Below are 17,229 nucleotides of genomic sequence, written 5' to 3'. Positions count from 1 at the left end.
TTATTTATCTGAAAAAGTATTGAAGAAGTATCTTTAATGTTCAAGAGATGACTGAATGTTAATTTTCTATCTTATCTTATTTTTCATTATTTATTTTTTTTTATATTTTATTTATACTCTATACTTATATATATAAGATCGCGTTAATTCTCCAATTTTTATCCTTTCTCTTTTTCTTATTATTTATTATTTGGTCTCTTTATCTATATTTGCTCTGCAAAATTTTTACACTTAAAAAACAGTTCCGATATTTGATTTACTTTTATCTTTTTTTATTAATTTATTAATTAAAAATTTAAATAGAAAATTTAATAGAATATAGCGTGATCCAATTTTTATATATATACAAATAAAATATTTTACATATTTTATATATTTTAATAGAGTTTTATATATTTTTTATATGTTTTAATAGGTAGATATTCTAATAGAAATTTGTTTCGCAACAAATATGAAATTAGTTTTCTAATATAAATCACCTCTTATTTCGAATAATAAAAATAGTTATCGAAAATTATTCAAAAAAAAAAAAAATAAAAATAAGAAATGCTTTTTATATAATTTAAATAATAAAATTTTTTTATTTTTTATCATATTTTTAATCATAAGATCTATGAATTTAATATATACAATTCATAGAAAGAACAACCAAAAAAATTATTTTTAAAATCTATTTTTATTATGATTAATTTGAATATAATTTCTGTACTTAGCGTTTTAAAAAGAGCATTTCAAATAGTCTGATTTTTTGCGCAATCGGTATTTCAGGATGTTGGATATATAGTTATACTTCATTTGTGACAAGCTGATAAAACGTACATGACGTCACCAATGACCAAGAGGCTCTCCTGATTGGACGGATTGTCAATAGAATCATAATAGCAACAAAAATTATTTATAAACTATCGTAATTTTATTTATTTATAATCTTTAATCTTATGAATTCTTAATATTAAAATTTAATTTTCGTAATTTATATATCAAATACTATTGGAAGATGTAAAAAGAATTTAAAAAAAAAATTCAGTGAAGTAAAGTTTAATTTATAAAAAAATAAATAGAGATTATTATTTTTTATTATTTTTGTTGATTCAAAAGTTATAGAGATAAGTTTTTGAATATTTATATGTAATAATAACAATAATTATACAAACATTGAACCAATTAGAACTTCTGTTGCCTAGGTAACCGTACCATATGCTGCTGACGTCAAAGCACGTCTGCACTAGCCTGCAGTGACGTCAGGAACGCAATGCGAGTAGTTATGTTTACAAAAAAATTGAACTTGAATTATAGACCTATTCCAAATATGATTATTTTTTAAAGAAATGGTAAAAAGATTTTAATGTTTTATATTAATATTAATATTTATATAAATTTATTTCCATAACTATTAAATAGAATAGTTTTGTTATATTAATCGGATATATTATCAAAAATATTGCAATAAAAATTAGATTTATAAAAATATGAAAATATTTATAATCATAATGCAGTAATATATAATACGTTAATTTTAAAATAATTTTAAAAATTAAATCGTTTCATCATAAATTTGTATTTTGATATGCTAATTATTGAATTTTTTAATGAATATTTATGATCAAAAAATTTTGTAAACTACTTTAAATATAAAACAATATGAAATAAGAGTTTAAAAATAAAAAGGGAAAAAAGAAAATAATATTAACGTGAAAAAATTGCAAAGAAATTGTATAAGTAAAGAGGTAGAATTTAAATAGAGGAAGAGGAAGAAAATCAGTTGGAGGGGAACGGAAGATTGTACGCAGAGACTGGCAGCACCGACGCTTCAAGAAACATAGCCCCGCGCCTCTGCGTGGCGCCACGGCGGTCCGTGTGAACGCGTACACGGAATTTTCGTGTCGTAAGTTTGAGGCAGCGACAACTACGTCGCCGTCCTTCTCGTCCTCAACGTTATCTTCCCGTCCTCGTCGATAGAGGAAAAAGCTACACTTTGTACAGTTAGCTATGTCCTCTTCACGAGGTAGCGGCCCGGAATCGGGAGAACTCAGCGATTCCGAGGACGGTTATTTGGATACAGATCCATTAAGGTATGAGCTGAGAAATATACAAAATGTGATACACGTTACTCGACAAAACATTGACGCTCTGAACAATCGTTTTGCTGGATTTCAACATCCACCTTCGATATATTTGAATGAGTATCAAGAATTAACTAGCAAGTTGCATGATTTAGAATCTAAGGAACAGAAGCTCAATGAATTGTTGAATGCTGGTCGAGTATCTGGTAGTGCTTCCACATCAGAGAGTGAATCTCGTGATGCTAATGCATCTGTTAGAGGTCAAAGAACGCCAATGAAATCTCTGCTCAGGGCATATTTACCTAATCAACAACGTACAAGTGTACAGGTTCGTGAAGGACTTTCATTAAGAGATGCACTTGCCAAAGCAATGAAATTACGGAATTTAACTACAGAAATGTGTGTGGTATATATTTTGGGTGCGGACAACTCCAGATATCTTACTTCTTGGGATACCGACATCTCATTGCTTGACTGCGATGAAATATCTGTGGAAATTTTGGATAAGTTTCCAATAACTACTTCCATTTCTCATAACTTTGTGCGCAAGACTTTCTTCTCACTAGCATTTTGTGAATGTTGTAGAAAACTCCTTTTTCAGGGATTTTATTGTAGAACTTGCAATTATCGGTTTCATCAAAGATGTGCTGGTGGTGTACCTGCTTTATGCCACCAAGTACGTATGCAAGATGCTTATTATCAAGCATTGCTAGCACATAATCTTGAAAGTACTGCTGGAATATTACAACTTCCTTCTGGATATGGATTAAGTAGAAGCATGTCTCCATCTCTTGCTCCATCAAGAAATCAAAGGCATCCACGTTCTTTGGGACAACAAGATCGTTCCAGTTCTGCGCCTAATGTTTGTTTTAATATGGTAAAACCAAGTGGAGAAGCTGCTAATATAGATGAATACACTAGATCTCAGAGTTTAGGTCGTCCTATTGGTACTACACAAAGTGCAGTATCACCTGGTAGTAGCCCAACAAAACACAGTCAGTCAACACAGGCTAGTCCTACTAGTACCTTAAGGCCAAAAAGACCAAGAGCAAGATCAGCTGATGAATCATCTAAAAATCTTTTAGCACCTAGAGAATCCATAGAGGATTGGGAAATTCCAGCAGATGAAATCTTGATTGGAGCTCGTATTGGATCAGGTTCTTTTGGAACAGTATACAAAGCTCATTGGCATGGCCCTGTAGCTGTGAAAACACTCAATGTTAAAATACCTACTGCTGCTCAGTTACAAGCATTTAAAAATGAAGTTGCAGTTTTACGTAAAACACGACATGTAAATATTCTTTTGTTTATGGGATGTGTTAGCAAACCACAACTAGCAATTGTTACTCAATGGTGTGAAGGTTCTTCGTTATATAAACATTTACATGTATTTGAGACAAAGTTTGATTTATTCACATTAATAGAAATTGGAAGACAAACTGCACAAGGAATGGATTATTTACATGCAAAAAATATCATTCATCGAGATTTAAAGAGTAATAATATATTTTTGCATGATGATCTCACTGTAAAAATTGGAGATTTTGGTTTAGCTACAGCAAAAACTAGGTGGTCTGGTTCTCAACAATTTCATCAACCAACTGGATCCATTCTTTGGATGGCACCAGAAGTTATAAGAATGCAAGAAGAAAATCCATATAGTTTTCAATCTGATGTTTATGCATTCGGTGTGGTTTTATTTGAATTATTATCTGGCCAACTACCATATTCGCATATTAATAACAAGGATCAAATATTATTTATGGTTGGACGTGGAAATTTACGTCCAGATTTAAATAAATTGCGATCAGATACTCCTAAAGCACTGAAGAGACTGACAGAGGATTGCATTAAATTTTCCAGAGAAGATAGACCAATATTTCGTCAAATTTTAGCTAATTTAGAAAGTCTTTTACGAGGATTACCTAAAATAACCAAATCGACATCTGAACCAAACTTAAACAGGACGCAGCTACAATCAGATGATTTTGTATACACTTGTGCTTCACCAAAAACTCCAGTGAATTTCCAGTTCGGAGCATTTTCCTTTTATCCTTCCGGTGGGAACATATAAAAATATCACCCGAAGTAATGAGTCTGATGCAATTTGCATAAAATTAAATATTTAAAAAAATTTTAAAAGAAATCGTAATAAATTTAGCTATGAACAATCTATGCGATTCTTTCCAACTACACTTTGACTGTGTTGCAACTGTTCGCTCGATGTAGAATGTGATTATACAATACTTAATGCAATTAAGACAAAAAAGATAAGGACAGAAATTCATCTTATTAATTGACGTATCCGATGTATTTCATGGCAAGAATGCATATGTAGCTTTTACCTTTACATACTTACTATCTATGAGAAGAACTTTTATTTAACAAGTTATCGTTTGCGTGTATCAACACATATTCGTAAACATGTGTATACACGCATGAACAAACACACGTGTATGCGTGTCGCGTAGAGGTCTGTTACTTTTGTGGAATCCTTATGAAGGATGTAAAAATAAAGTAAGTAATAGAAGTAACGGCATTTAAATTCGCGTGGGCCGTCATTTGTCTGTGAAGTATTTTTGCAAACGCCGAAGTGATTTTTGTACCTACTTCCTTCATGTTTGTCTTCAACATGCTCACATAAGAATTGTTCCTTTTCATATCATTTATAATTTATAGTTTAATATTAGAATGTATATAAGTTTCATTAAATTTATCTAAAATACGCGTATATTATATTTTTTAAAAGCGAAATGTAGACTCTTTGAACTCAAATTAGATATTCTGTAGTAATAGACATTTTATAATAATTACCTCTTTTTTTGTAGTAATTGTTTTCGATACTAATAATCATATTTGACTGATATTTTTTTTTATATATTTTTTTCTACGAAGTAAATTCTTTTGGTCTAATGAAACCAAAAGATTATACTGTATTAAAAAATGACGAATGAAATTGAAAGTCAAATAAAAAGGGATATATATATATATACTTGGCCTTTATTTTAAGATTTCATCGATATTATAAATTATAATGATAAGTCGTATGCGAATCATTTGTATTGGCTTGATTTGAAATATTATTAACGAATCAAGGCCTAAAGATCGTTAAAATTCTAATTGATGGTAAAAAGGAGTAACAGTTAAAAAAGTTATTGATTAACTTCTATTTTTTTTTCCTTACTTTGTAGTCGATTATTGTTCCTTGCATTTTAATATTTATTAATTTTTATTATTATTATTTTTTTTTAAGTTTTTTTTCACTTTATTTGAAGCTTATAATGTAGGAAGAGGCGCGAATTTCACTTCGAAGTGATAAATTCATAAAGTATTTATTACATAGCATCAAAGACTTGAGTTCTATGAGATGATTAAAACTTTTGTTAGGATTAAACGTGTTTCAGATAAGGGCCCGATGAACAATAAATATGTTTATAAGGAAAATGTATGCAGAAACTACGAATATAAAGAGTATTCAGCGAAAAAGATAAATAATAGAGAGAACTTTTTGGCTTGTGTGTCGTGTAATTTAGGGGACGTGCAGTAGTAAAAAAATTAACTTTATTTGATGGGGATCTGAATCACGCTTACGCGATCAATGATAAACCATATTGACTACGTAACATTTTGCATCATTGATTCGCGGGCGTATCCTAAAATTTAACATCGATGCGGCACTCGTCAAATCGTGACATATTTTCTGAAGCATATGAAAAGGCCTAAGAGCAAATCTTTAAAATTTCATTAGTTAGAACGAGTGATCTTGTTTCTAAAGCACGTGACAACCCGATTTATTATTTATTTATTTATATATATAATCTAAGTGTGATGAACTGCAATTAAAAAGTAAAAAATAAAAAAAATGAAAAAGAGGAAAAAACTAAATAAATAAGTGCCGGATTATAAAATCTTGAGAGTGTATGATTGCGAGCTGTGAAAATGTGAATTATAGGAGAAGAGAAAACGTGTTCGAATGTCTGTGTGTATGTATGTGTATACGAAAGAGAGAAAGAGAGAGAAAGAGAGAGTATGAGTAAAACGAAAAAATACCAATGAACACGTTTGCCGGAATAAAGGAATGCACTTGTCATTGTTAATGACGCTTTCTCGTAACAGGGAAATAGTGAACTGTGAAACATAATTAACAATGTTACAAAAATATTAAATGGAAAAAAAAATGAAAAAAAGGAGGATGTTATGTAAGGTGCGGGGGATGGCTAGCTTTCTAATAGCTTTCCGAGGTTTTTTATAGTGCAATTTTCTAGATATGGTAAAATCTTTGAAAGGATACGAATGGATACTCTGCGATGTACAATGGTTACGCTGTATAATATAGAAGTTAAAAACCTATTTCTGCATTTTTTACTTACGTTTATATTTTAAACCATTTTATTTTCGTAATACAATTCAGATTTTGTAGAGCATGTTATCTATTGTTCGATAGAATTCTTTGTTAATCCTTAGTTAATTATTATGAAATATTTTTTTTGTTTTTATATAGATTTTGATTTTGATTTTGATTTTGATGCTTTAATTTATTGTAGAGAATATTAACATAATACGAATAAAATATGTTTATTTAAATATATATAACACATATAAAGAAATGATGAATATAAAGTAAAAAGAAAGCAAATTATAGAATTTGTAACCCTCGCGCTCTACGTCCTCCTTAATCAATCTTCCTATATATCACTATCAAATTTTAGAATATTATTTTCTCGGAAAACATTCCTCTGTACATTGCTTTAATATATATCGTACATATAGAAGGATTTGTATGTGATTATAAAAGATGGAACGTGTTTTTGTGTCAACCTGAAAACTGAGAAACTTTATTATGTTGTTTAGAATTAAAGAAAGTTGGTTCTTCGAGGCATAGAATCAAATCGAAAGTAATGAAACAAATGAAACAAAGTCTAGTTTATTTGAGGTTTTTAAAAAATGGAATAGTTTTTGATCTTCTGAATCTTCAGAATTTTTTTTTAAATATAAAATTCGATGAAATTTATGATTTTGATAGATCAAAGAAATTGATAAAATCATTTTTGGACAGAATAAAAATAAATGAACCATCAAATATCGAATTTACTTTCCTCGAATTCTGTCTCGAACTTCAACTAAGTTTGACACAAAAAACGATCGGATAAAAGATATTTCGTTTGATTGACAGACGTCGCATCGCACGTATTGACGTATTGTAATAGAATTTCGGCTCCGTTTTGGTCAAATTACGCTGAAGTTGCTGTTGAGTGAAATGCATGTCTTGTAACAAGATAGCGTGGCTGAGATTGGAGATACTTAACACAGTCAATCGCGACGATCGATTGATCATTGTATTCAACACAAAAAAAGAAAAAAATTTAAAAAAAAAAATGAAAAAGAAAAAAGAAGTAAAAAATAAAAAGTTGACTCTTCATGTAATAAGTCTCGTTATTCCTTTAACGAAATTTAACATATTTCATCGATTAATCTAAAATATTATCGTTGAAAAAAATATGCTATTGATAAAACTTACAAGTGTGCTTTTGGATACAAAAATTCATTCGTAATTTTTATTGTTTCTTGCAGAAGCGATAATAATACTCGAATAATGATACTTCATAATATCAGTATTATCAAAGTATATGAATATAACATAAGTGATAATTTTGTATAATGGAAAATTTTAATTAATGTATTCATTTTAATTTGTATTAGAAATTAATCAAACATATTATTTGTTTTGTTTAGAATCGTATAGCTTTTTGAATTATTGAGTAGATGTATTCACAGATCTACATAATTTGAAAATATAAACGAGATTAATAATAAAAATTCAATCAAAAATTTATCTTTTTCAAAATTGCACTTAGTTAAATGTTAATTGAATCAAAATACAATTTTATTATATTTATATTTTATTTCAAAAATAACTTGGAGAAAACAATAAATACCACTGCCCTACATATGTTCTCTATGTAAAATAATATTTATACACGATAATTTTTTAAAAGCAATACGTAAGTACTGTATAATTGCATTTAAATCAAACATTGTGTTAAGTTTATATAACTGTGAAATTTATTAGCATTCACCACCTGCTGTGGTATTTTGTTCAAAGAGTTGTGAATTAATTAGAATTTATTGCAAATCGATTTTTTCTCATAATTATTTCAAATAAAATTAAGTAAGTATGAACAAATTGTTTTTTTTTCCATTTTATTATTTTTAAGTTAAATTTAATGTAAGTATACATTATATATAACTTCATATAACAAATATTGGATTATATGAATAACTTATTATTTATGATTATATAATCATTTTGCACCTTAAATATTACTCTTAAAGTGTAAATATAATTTAATCTGATGAATATCATAGTATTGGTAGCTTCTAAATACAATCATGAAAATCAAGAATCCTTATCGGAAAATCATGATATTGCAAAACTCCAGTAACAAGATTTTATAAAGTTCCTATTCTTTTTATTCTGCGGAAATCTAATTTTTAATAATTTAATTTAATCTTTATATATTAAATTGCATTAAATTTATAATATTCTTTTTATAAAAATGATTTTATATCAAAATTAGTATAAGTGAACGTACTCTCACATAAGGATATGATCGCATATAAAATTCAAATATATGTATATTATATATATAGCAAAAAATTCTAGTATTAGTTGGTACACATATAAACAAGAACGCATGTATATAGAGATTAGAATCAACAACACAAATATACAGGTCTTGTTATGTGTCTCGCAACATGAGAGTGTATGCGAGATGTGTAGAGGGAGCGCGCATGCGCAAATCCAGCTGGCGCCTTGACCGGCAGAATAGTCGATGCTGGAACTTCGTAGTGCGAGTATCTGTGTTCATCTTTAACATTTTATCGTCATTAATTGGTACGCACTTATATTCGTGTATATACACATATATTTGAGTCATAGAATAAGTGAAGAGTTTCATTTATGTACAATCGTTGTGAACAGGTGGATATCGAGGTCGCTTGTATTATTGCGCGAAACGAGGTTAGTTAACTTCAAATCGAATTTCGGGTGGTCATTTCAAAGTGGAACGACATCGTGAGAATATTTGCCTTAAAGAAATAATCTCTGTGATTTTTTTTTACAATATTCAAATTAAAACGAATATGATTTACGGATTACATTCATTTCTCAATTTTTTAAACGATATTTCATCATAACCAATCAGTCAAAAATAGTATCGCGTGTTCAACTGATCAAAGTTTATTTGAGTTCTTTACGAATTTACTAACTGTTTTATCTTTCTAATATTTTTTTTACATCATTTTCATGATATTAAGTTTAAAAAACGTGAAGCATTTCTGTATTGAATGGATACCGGATATCGGTATGAAACATTTAAATATTGACAGATTGTTCGAGTAAACGTTGTTCCAATTTATTGTACTTTCAATAAACAGTGAATTATTTAGCATTGAAGTATTCTTTGTCTTTTGCCATATCATAAAAGTAACTTATTGAATAGAAAAAAATGTTATGATAAGGAAATTGATGAAGATCAATTGTATAATGATATAATTATAAAAGTACGGATTAATTGTGAAGTTATTATATATCGATTCACCTATTTAGAATATTATTTGTCAAAGAGATAAAGTGACATTAATATAACATAATTTAATCGTATTCAAAAAGAATATTAAAGAAAATGACATTGACCGACAAATAAGAGAGCAATCGTAGCGTATAAATTTTATGCCGCGGAATTGAATGTTGATTCAAACATTGATGTAGCATTAAACATTTTTATAATTGCCGTGAATATTACATTCTTACTTTTTCTCCAATGTTTGAATTTTGATATTTTGATATTTATAACTTGGAATGTTTATTTAGTTGATTATGAATCTGTTTTTGATATATTTAATAACAAATGTTATACTATATCGCATCAATATTTCGATATTATTTGAAATGATAAAAGAACGTTTGAAAATCTTTTCATTTCTTCCAAAGATTTATGATCATATCGCGTAATTTGGTTTTACATTTAGATAACCGTTATAATATTATGCCAAGATTCACAAATTTCGTATTTGTGGCTTTTTTGAATGTCGTTCCATTCTTAGACACGTAAGTGTGCTCGTTAAAAGCTGGAGCACAACAGATATCGTGCCAAAGTTAATATCGATCGTTCGACTTTTATAATTTGTCAGGGCCTTTTCTATTACGTAAAATTATTATATATTTCAAAAATTTTTATTATTAATTATTCTTTATTATTCAACAGACATTTAATATTTCAATTTAAAAATATAATATTTAATATCTAATATTTAAAAATGCATTTTTTTTAACATAAAAAGAAACGTTGTTTGCTTACGTCTTTTCTTCTAATTAATGCTGTACATTGTATTTGCTTTTCATGTTTCTTGTATCTCTTAAGCTTATCAGTGTGCACATATTAAAGGAATACGTATAATTATTCGCGTTTTCATTATTTATATATTCTTTAGTCAGAATATTAGTATTTTAATCAGCTCGTTCTTTTATTTCTTTTTAGAAATCTGTATCGAATTCTAGTAGCAGAATAAAAGAGTTCATCTCGGAAGGAGACAGAGGAAGAAGGCTAGAGGATCAAACAAATTTCGTCTTATCTCTCTCTTGTTCCTGTCAGTATTGTCTCTGCCAAAGACTACATCGAATCCGATTTTTTCCATTATTTTTCTTCCATTTTCAAGAATTATATTATTTTGTTTTGATGTAATTACTCGCTAATCCAACGATATTCGTCGCTGAAGAAACTGGAACAGCCGTTGTCCATAAGTAGTGATCAGACCTTGCCAACTCGTTCTTGTAATCGAAACATGTGTCAGTCACGCTCTTAAGCCACGTATTGTCCAAATATCATAACTTTAGCTTATGCGGTGGAAAGTAGCCGTAGAAGGGTTGAAAAGAATAGAAATTTTCTCTATAAATCGATCGTACTATGGAGAAAAAATCTTGGTCGATTAACGAATCAAATTCGATAAAGTTGATCTGAATATTATTTCCTGATTAAAAAATCGCTCTTGAGGATAATAACGAGTTCAACGAGTGAACGAATGTGCAAAGCAATAGAGTGGGAGAATGAACGGTTGGCAGCTTTGGACATGGGATAGATGATAGATCGCAAATAATGGGGTGGTAAAGCGAACAAGAAGTGCAAAATGGATTGGGTGCCTCGGCTCAGGTAGCCAGAGACGACAAAGTCGCGGGCACCAGGGCGAACGAGCCCCGAGCTGCTAGCAAAGCTTTTTCTTTTCTCTGTCTATCTTCTGTTCAAGAAAAAAAAGATATCACATGGACGTCATTGATGGGCGTATTTTTCTGAAAGACTGTTTTTTATTTTCTGTCGTTTACCGATCGGTGTTATAGAAAAAAAAAAAAAGACTGAACGTGATAATCAATAAATCAACCAAGGAATTAATCCGCAAGCTTTATCATTCGAGTGAAACGTATCGGAGGGAAGATTGAACCGATTAATCGATGCAACAGATTCCGGATTTATTCTAAGAAGGAGAAGAAACTTGATACGAATTTACACGTGATCTCCGATCCAATAGAACGCTCGCGTCTGACTCACAAAAAGACTGAAGAACATACGTTGATTCATTTGTCGAAAAATATTCGCATATCGCGTTCTGTAGAATACATACTGGCTTTCATTTGTTGCGTCACACGTACATATCTGTCGGGATCTCATGTAATTGTTACACATATACACGTGCATGTACACATACAGCTTGTCATACCAGCTATACGAGCTTTTGAGAAATTTCTGACGAACATATACACAAAACATTATACGCGTGTGGTAACACGCATTTTCGACTATTATACATACTGCAAATATATTACGTACATGTACATGCGTATAGAAATAATATATATATATATATAAAATACAAAATATATATATATATATGTGTATCTATGTACATGTAAAAAATCTCTTTCGCTGCCTAATAAAAGTATTCGTGGATAAAGTGGCGCATATGATACGATAAAGGATCAATTTCCGTATTGATATATTTGTCCTTTTTTCTATGAAAAGAATAATTTCTTTGTGCCAGAAGATATTTAATTTCAAAGAAGGTATGTTTCTTCGTTTTTTGTTTTTCAAACGAAACACGTATTAAGAATAACGCGTGCAACGAAAAACTAATAAAGAAAAGTACTCAGAGTAGTGAGAAGTGTAGTTGAAGTGTGATCGTTGCACGGGCTCGCAACAGATCAGGATGGGTTGTGGACAGAGCAAAATCGGCAATATCTATCCAAAAAACAAGAAGAACAAAAACAACACTGGCAAGAAAAACGGAGATTCTATCGGTGAGTAATTGACCGATAATTATTTTTATTTTCAATGTAGAACAAAGTCCACTTAAAATGTTTCAAAAAATTAAATTTGAAATTTAAATTTTATTAAAATTATTAAAATTTATTATTATCCACATCTTTCTTCCCTCTTTTATCTCATAGATATTCTCTAAAAAACAATAATTATAAACTGATACAAAATAGTTAATTATAAGTTTAGATGCATAAATATAATGTAAATACATAATGATTTGACTAGTTCCCTTCATGAGTGATAAACGTGGAGGAGATTGGCATTCTTCGCGTAATTAATGTCGTTTCTCGTCAATCTAGCTCTGTCGCGTAATTGTTGACCTGATGATGGTAATTAAACAGATGTGTCTCAATCTAGGGCATCGACACCCATCGCAAGTGATTAAACGGTCACTTTGATTATTTTGTATTTCTTTGTAGCGAAACAATGTTTTTCTAATACATGAGAAAATGAACTGATTGAATCGAATTCTACTTTTAAATTGCATCTTTTACATTTTAAAATAGTAATGGTATTTAAAATTACATATTTGATTAACTTGTGTCGTAATCTTATTCAAGATGATAAATACATTATAAGATCATTATAGTTACATCTTGTCAACAAGATCAAGGTCAAAATTGTGTATCTAAAAAAAAAAACTTTTAAGAGATCAAGAAACTATATTATCGTATTCTTGGCGCCTGTTTTATCTGTTAATTAATTTTTAACTTTAATTTTTGTGAATTTTAGCTTTGGAATTTATCGTAATATATAATATGAATTATTTTGAAATAATTAAGTTTTTGGAAAAATATTAATTTATTTTAATTTATTCATTATATCCGGGGACGAAAGAAAAGTTTTTCACTGAAAATGACAATTGAAGATAAATTGGCAAACCTCTAGTTTAAAATTACGTTCCAGAACATTTAGAACTTAACCATGGGTCGTTGCAGAATAGATATCCATATTTAGATTTCACGGATCTGTCTCGAGGCTAAATTGTAATTCTTGTTGTATAAGTACTACGCTATTAGTGTCTCGTTTCTATTTGTTTTTAACGTAACGAGTTTTTTCGTAAGAATCATATCTTTTATATGTATTGAATGTTCATTCGCTTAGAATATCTTGTTTCTAGTAATTATTTTCATTAAAATAAATTAATTGTTCTATCATTGAATTTCTTATTAAGTTTATCTTACTATTATTTTTATGTCATTACATTTAGTATCGTTAATTCATATTTTAAATCAGAAAAACGTATTTAACTTCTTATAAAATTAAAATAGTAATATGGTTTATCATCCATGATTTCCAATTTTTTATTTTACTTGTAAAATCTATCGGATAAAATATACAAAATTTAATGAATATTTTTTCAAATTAAAAGATGATAATAATTAAATATGTATTTCTTCTTATAATAATTGTTCTAATTTAAAAATAGATGTATTTTATTCTTAGAATAGATATTTTATTTTTAGATAGATATATAGTAGAAACAAATATATTTTCTATTTTTTTTTATATTGATAAACTTTACAATAAAATTTTCGGAAATTTCGCAACAATTGCCGCATGAATCATTTATGTTATCATTAATATCTTATTCTTTTTATTGATTTCGATGAAAGATAAACAAGTACAAATGAATGTCGAAAATAATTAATAGATAAGATGTTTCATCGAATTTGTTATCGTAAAAAAATTTTATATTAGAATTACATATATAATAAAATCTTCTCAATAGAACGGCAACAAGTATATGCCGCGTACGTGGCCACGCACACGTACGCACGCGTGTAGGACCGATCGATTTTGTTCTTAACATATATCACTTGAGGTAGATTAGGTTCTGGGTTAGGTCATGCTAAAAGGGAGTATAATATAATATCTTTTGAATAGTAAATTAACATTCAACAATCCTATTCTACTGTTGTTCACACGCCTGTTGTTTCATCTGTTAAAAATGATCTTTTTGATAAGCATTAAATATATTTGATGATATTCTCACGAAATATTCTTTATTGGTTGATAAAAATTTCCTTTCATTCATTCAATTTGTTTTGTTATCGTTGGTAGAACGGATTCTGTATTTCTATATATTCTGATAATCAAATGTTCAAACAATACGATGTCTATTTCGAGCTATGTTTATCGCCCCAATTTCACTAGCAATAAATTATCAACGACGATTAAGTAGAGATAGATTTTCTAAATGGTGAAATAACGCGACCTAGATTCGTGGATTCGTTAATTCTGTTTTTTTTGTTTTTATTGATTAATTCTTAAACAAATATATTTTAATATTAATGACTATTTTCCATTCAATGATTTGTATATCCATAATAGTAAAACACATAATGATAATAAAAAAAAACAAATCGGTATATCACACGACTTGAAATCGCATGTCGGATCGTGGTTTGTTGTTTACCGGCTTCGACGGCTGCGAGCTAAATATATCATGCGATAATTCTGATATTTATATCATTATGAAGGCTTTGCTACAGTACTTTGAAACTCTGCTGTTTAATAATTTATATATGTATCAAAATTATATATTTTTAATTATATGTATTTAAATAATGGCTTAAGTGACAGTTACGTAATAAGATCCTTGATTCTATATCTATTACTTAACCTTGAAAACGATCGAAGATCATAAAATTGTACTGAAATTTATTTGTTATGTCATAACAGCATTATGTTATATACAATATTTTGTAAAAATTATTTATAATATAAAAATCGAAGCTAAAAATATATTTTTTATTGACCATTTCTAATATAATATATTTATAAAATACAAAGTAGTTATTAATACTTTACAAATACAAATAGTTATTAATATTTTATATCTTATGTACAATTATTGCAAATATTCTGCCAAAAAAAATCCATAAATACTTCTGTTATTATGTATTACGTATTATTATAAATATATACGTAAATTCAAAAATATGTATATAAGAATTACTATAAAAATTCGTTGTATATTATTTATTATTTCTCAAACTAAGTACGTATACATTACACTAATATATCAATATGATTTTAAATATTTGGAAATATATATTTAATTAACGCGAATTGTTTGAACATCAAATTTTAAATATCATATCTGAAATATTACAGTTTTCAATTTTCTACTAACTGTGAAATGTTGCGCGCGCACTTAGTTGCCAGTTCACACTGTTTACAACGTTGCCATTATTTAAGCGGGAGTATATGCCGCTAACGGTCAAAGTGCTTGTTGTGTGCATGCAGACATTCGGTATGTATTCGTATCTTGGATCGAGTCGCGTGTCGAGTTTGATTTCTATAATGTTTGACCGGTGTTTCGTCAAAATACGCTAAAACCGACACATCTTTACTTGGTAAACAAGCCAAGTTCCAAGGCCTAAAGCTGATATTATCGTACTCGGTAGTAGAGCAGTTAACGACTTGCCTACGTGATCGTTGTTCCGCCTATAAAAGGGTCGCGTCTCTCTAACATCAGTGTCTGTCTTTCGTAGCAATTTCGTGTGTAAGCATCGTTCGTTTCCATTATTGAAAACATTGTTTAAGTACTTCCTATTATTTATATCTAACGTTTATTGATTATTATCACGAATTTATCGATATACGCAACGTTATAAAAGTGAGGTTAAGTAACCGGTACGTAAAAGAAAACTTACCAATCGGTGACAGTGAACGGTTTTTATTGTACGTTGCATCATCGGAACTGACATTTCATCTGAGTGGAGGACCTTTGTCCTATCAGGACGTCGGATTTTGAGAATAAACAGAAGAAGGCGAAGATGTGGCTAAAAGTACTTAGGCAAAATATATCACATTTTGCCCGTAGGACAAAAGGTAATGTTTGTTCATTTATTAGAACTGAAAGGGAAAATGAAATGTTAGTTGTCGCTATGGAAAAAGTATCTATTTATAGATATTAGAAATTAAACGATAATATAATAGAAAATATAGAGTTTTTTTATCTTTAAATACTTTATAATCAATAATGAATGCAATTATAGTAAAAATAAAATAAAATATTCATGTATAACTTCAGTATAGGTAATTCTATCCTCGAATTAGGCTGCATTCTAATTTAAGCCCGTCTCGCATTTCGCGGTCTTTCGGAGAAGTGAATTGTGGAATGTGCGGTGACGATGCTGTTGCAGCTGCATGACTCATAGCTGCTTCAGTAGTACATATCCGGCTTTTACATTATTCTAAGTTTGTTAACCTTAAAAAATCGTATAAATATGTTCCATATTTAATGAAGTTTATTGCATATTATGTAACTTTAATGCAACTTTTATTTTTTTATCAATAAATAATCTTTGATATCTTTAATAAGAAAGTACACATTTATTATATTATACATATTTATATGCAATTAATTTTTTTAAATTTTAATAATTGTTATCTTAAGCGTTAAAACTAATATATAAAAATATATATAAAAAACTATAATCATATTATTTTTTTCTGATTAATTTGATCTTGAAAACAAGATATGAAATAGATATTTATTTCAATAATTTTCTTCAATCTATTATCAATGTATTGTTAATTTCGGAATAACTTCCACCTGTATATCATGTATATTATACATTCATGTAATGCATTGCAATTTATTAATAGATATCTTATATAGCGTATAATTTATTATATATTATATATTATACAAAGTAATTTTTTCTTTGACACAAAAGTTGTATTTCAAATTTTAGGATAAGATTTGCTGAATCATTTTATCGTTATTTAAATTTCTATTTCTAAATTTGAAAAAAGTTAAAACTGTTCGATATTTCAGTAAA

The 17,229-nt window shown here is 28.7% G+C and overlaps 2 protein-coding genes across 4 annotated transcripts in view; both read left to right on the top strand.

Moving 5' to 3' along the window:
• The first annotated feature begins 1,759 nt into the window (after positions 1-1,759).
• LOC107997133 (raf homolog serine/threonine-protein kinase Raf) lies at positions 1,760-7,485 on the top strand. Its single transcript, XM_017055568.3, has one exon. It carries the CDS (start codon positions 1,990-1,992, stop codon positions 4,135-4,137), a length of 2,148 nt encoding a protein of 715 aa, XP_016911057.1. The 5' UTR covers positions 1,760-1,989; the 3' UTR covers positions 4,138-7,485.
• Positions 7,486-8,838: 1,353 nt separating this feature from the next.
• The window catches only part of LOC107997108 (uncharacterized), a 32,582-nt gene continuing 24,191 nt past the window's right edge, over positions 8,839-17,229 (top strand). The window contains exons 1-3 of one of the 3 annotated variants that reach the window (XM_062072196.1): positions 8,897-8,958; positions 9,046-9,084; positions 10,604-12,411. In XM_062072196.1, the coding sequence (XP_061928180.1) occupies positions 12,321-12,411 (91 nt within the window). In that variant the 5' untranslated portion in view covers positions 8,897-8,958; positions 9,046-9,084; positions 10,604-12,320. Of the gene's footprint in view, positions 8,959-9,045; positions 9,085-10,603; positions 12,412-15,600; positions 16,274-17,229 lie in introns of those variants that run through there. The other 2 variants (XM_017055520.3, XM_017055523.3) reach the window with 2 other exon arrangements.

The sequence above is a fragment of the Apis cerana genome, linkage group LG3 (assembly GCF_029169275.1).
Source record: "Apis cerana isolate GH-2021 linkage group LG3, AcerK_1.0, whole genome shotgun sequence".
Lineage (NCBI taxonomy): Eukaryota > Metazoa > Arthropoda > Insecta > Hymenoptera > Apidae > Apis > Apis cerana.
The sequence above is the reverse complement of the archived record's forward strand: the minus strand, read 5'-3'. Positions and strand labels throughout refer to the sequence as shown.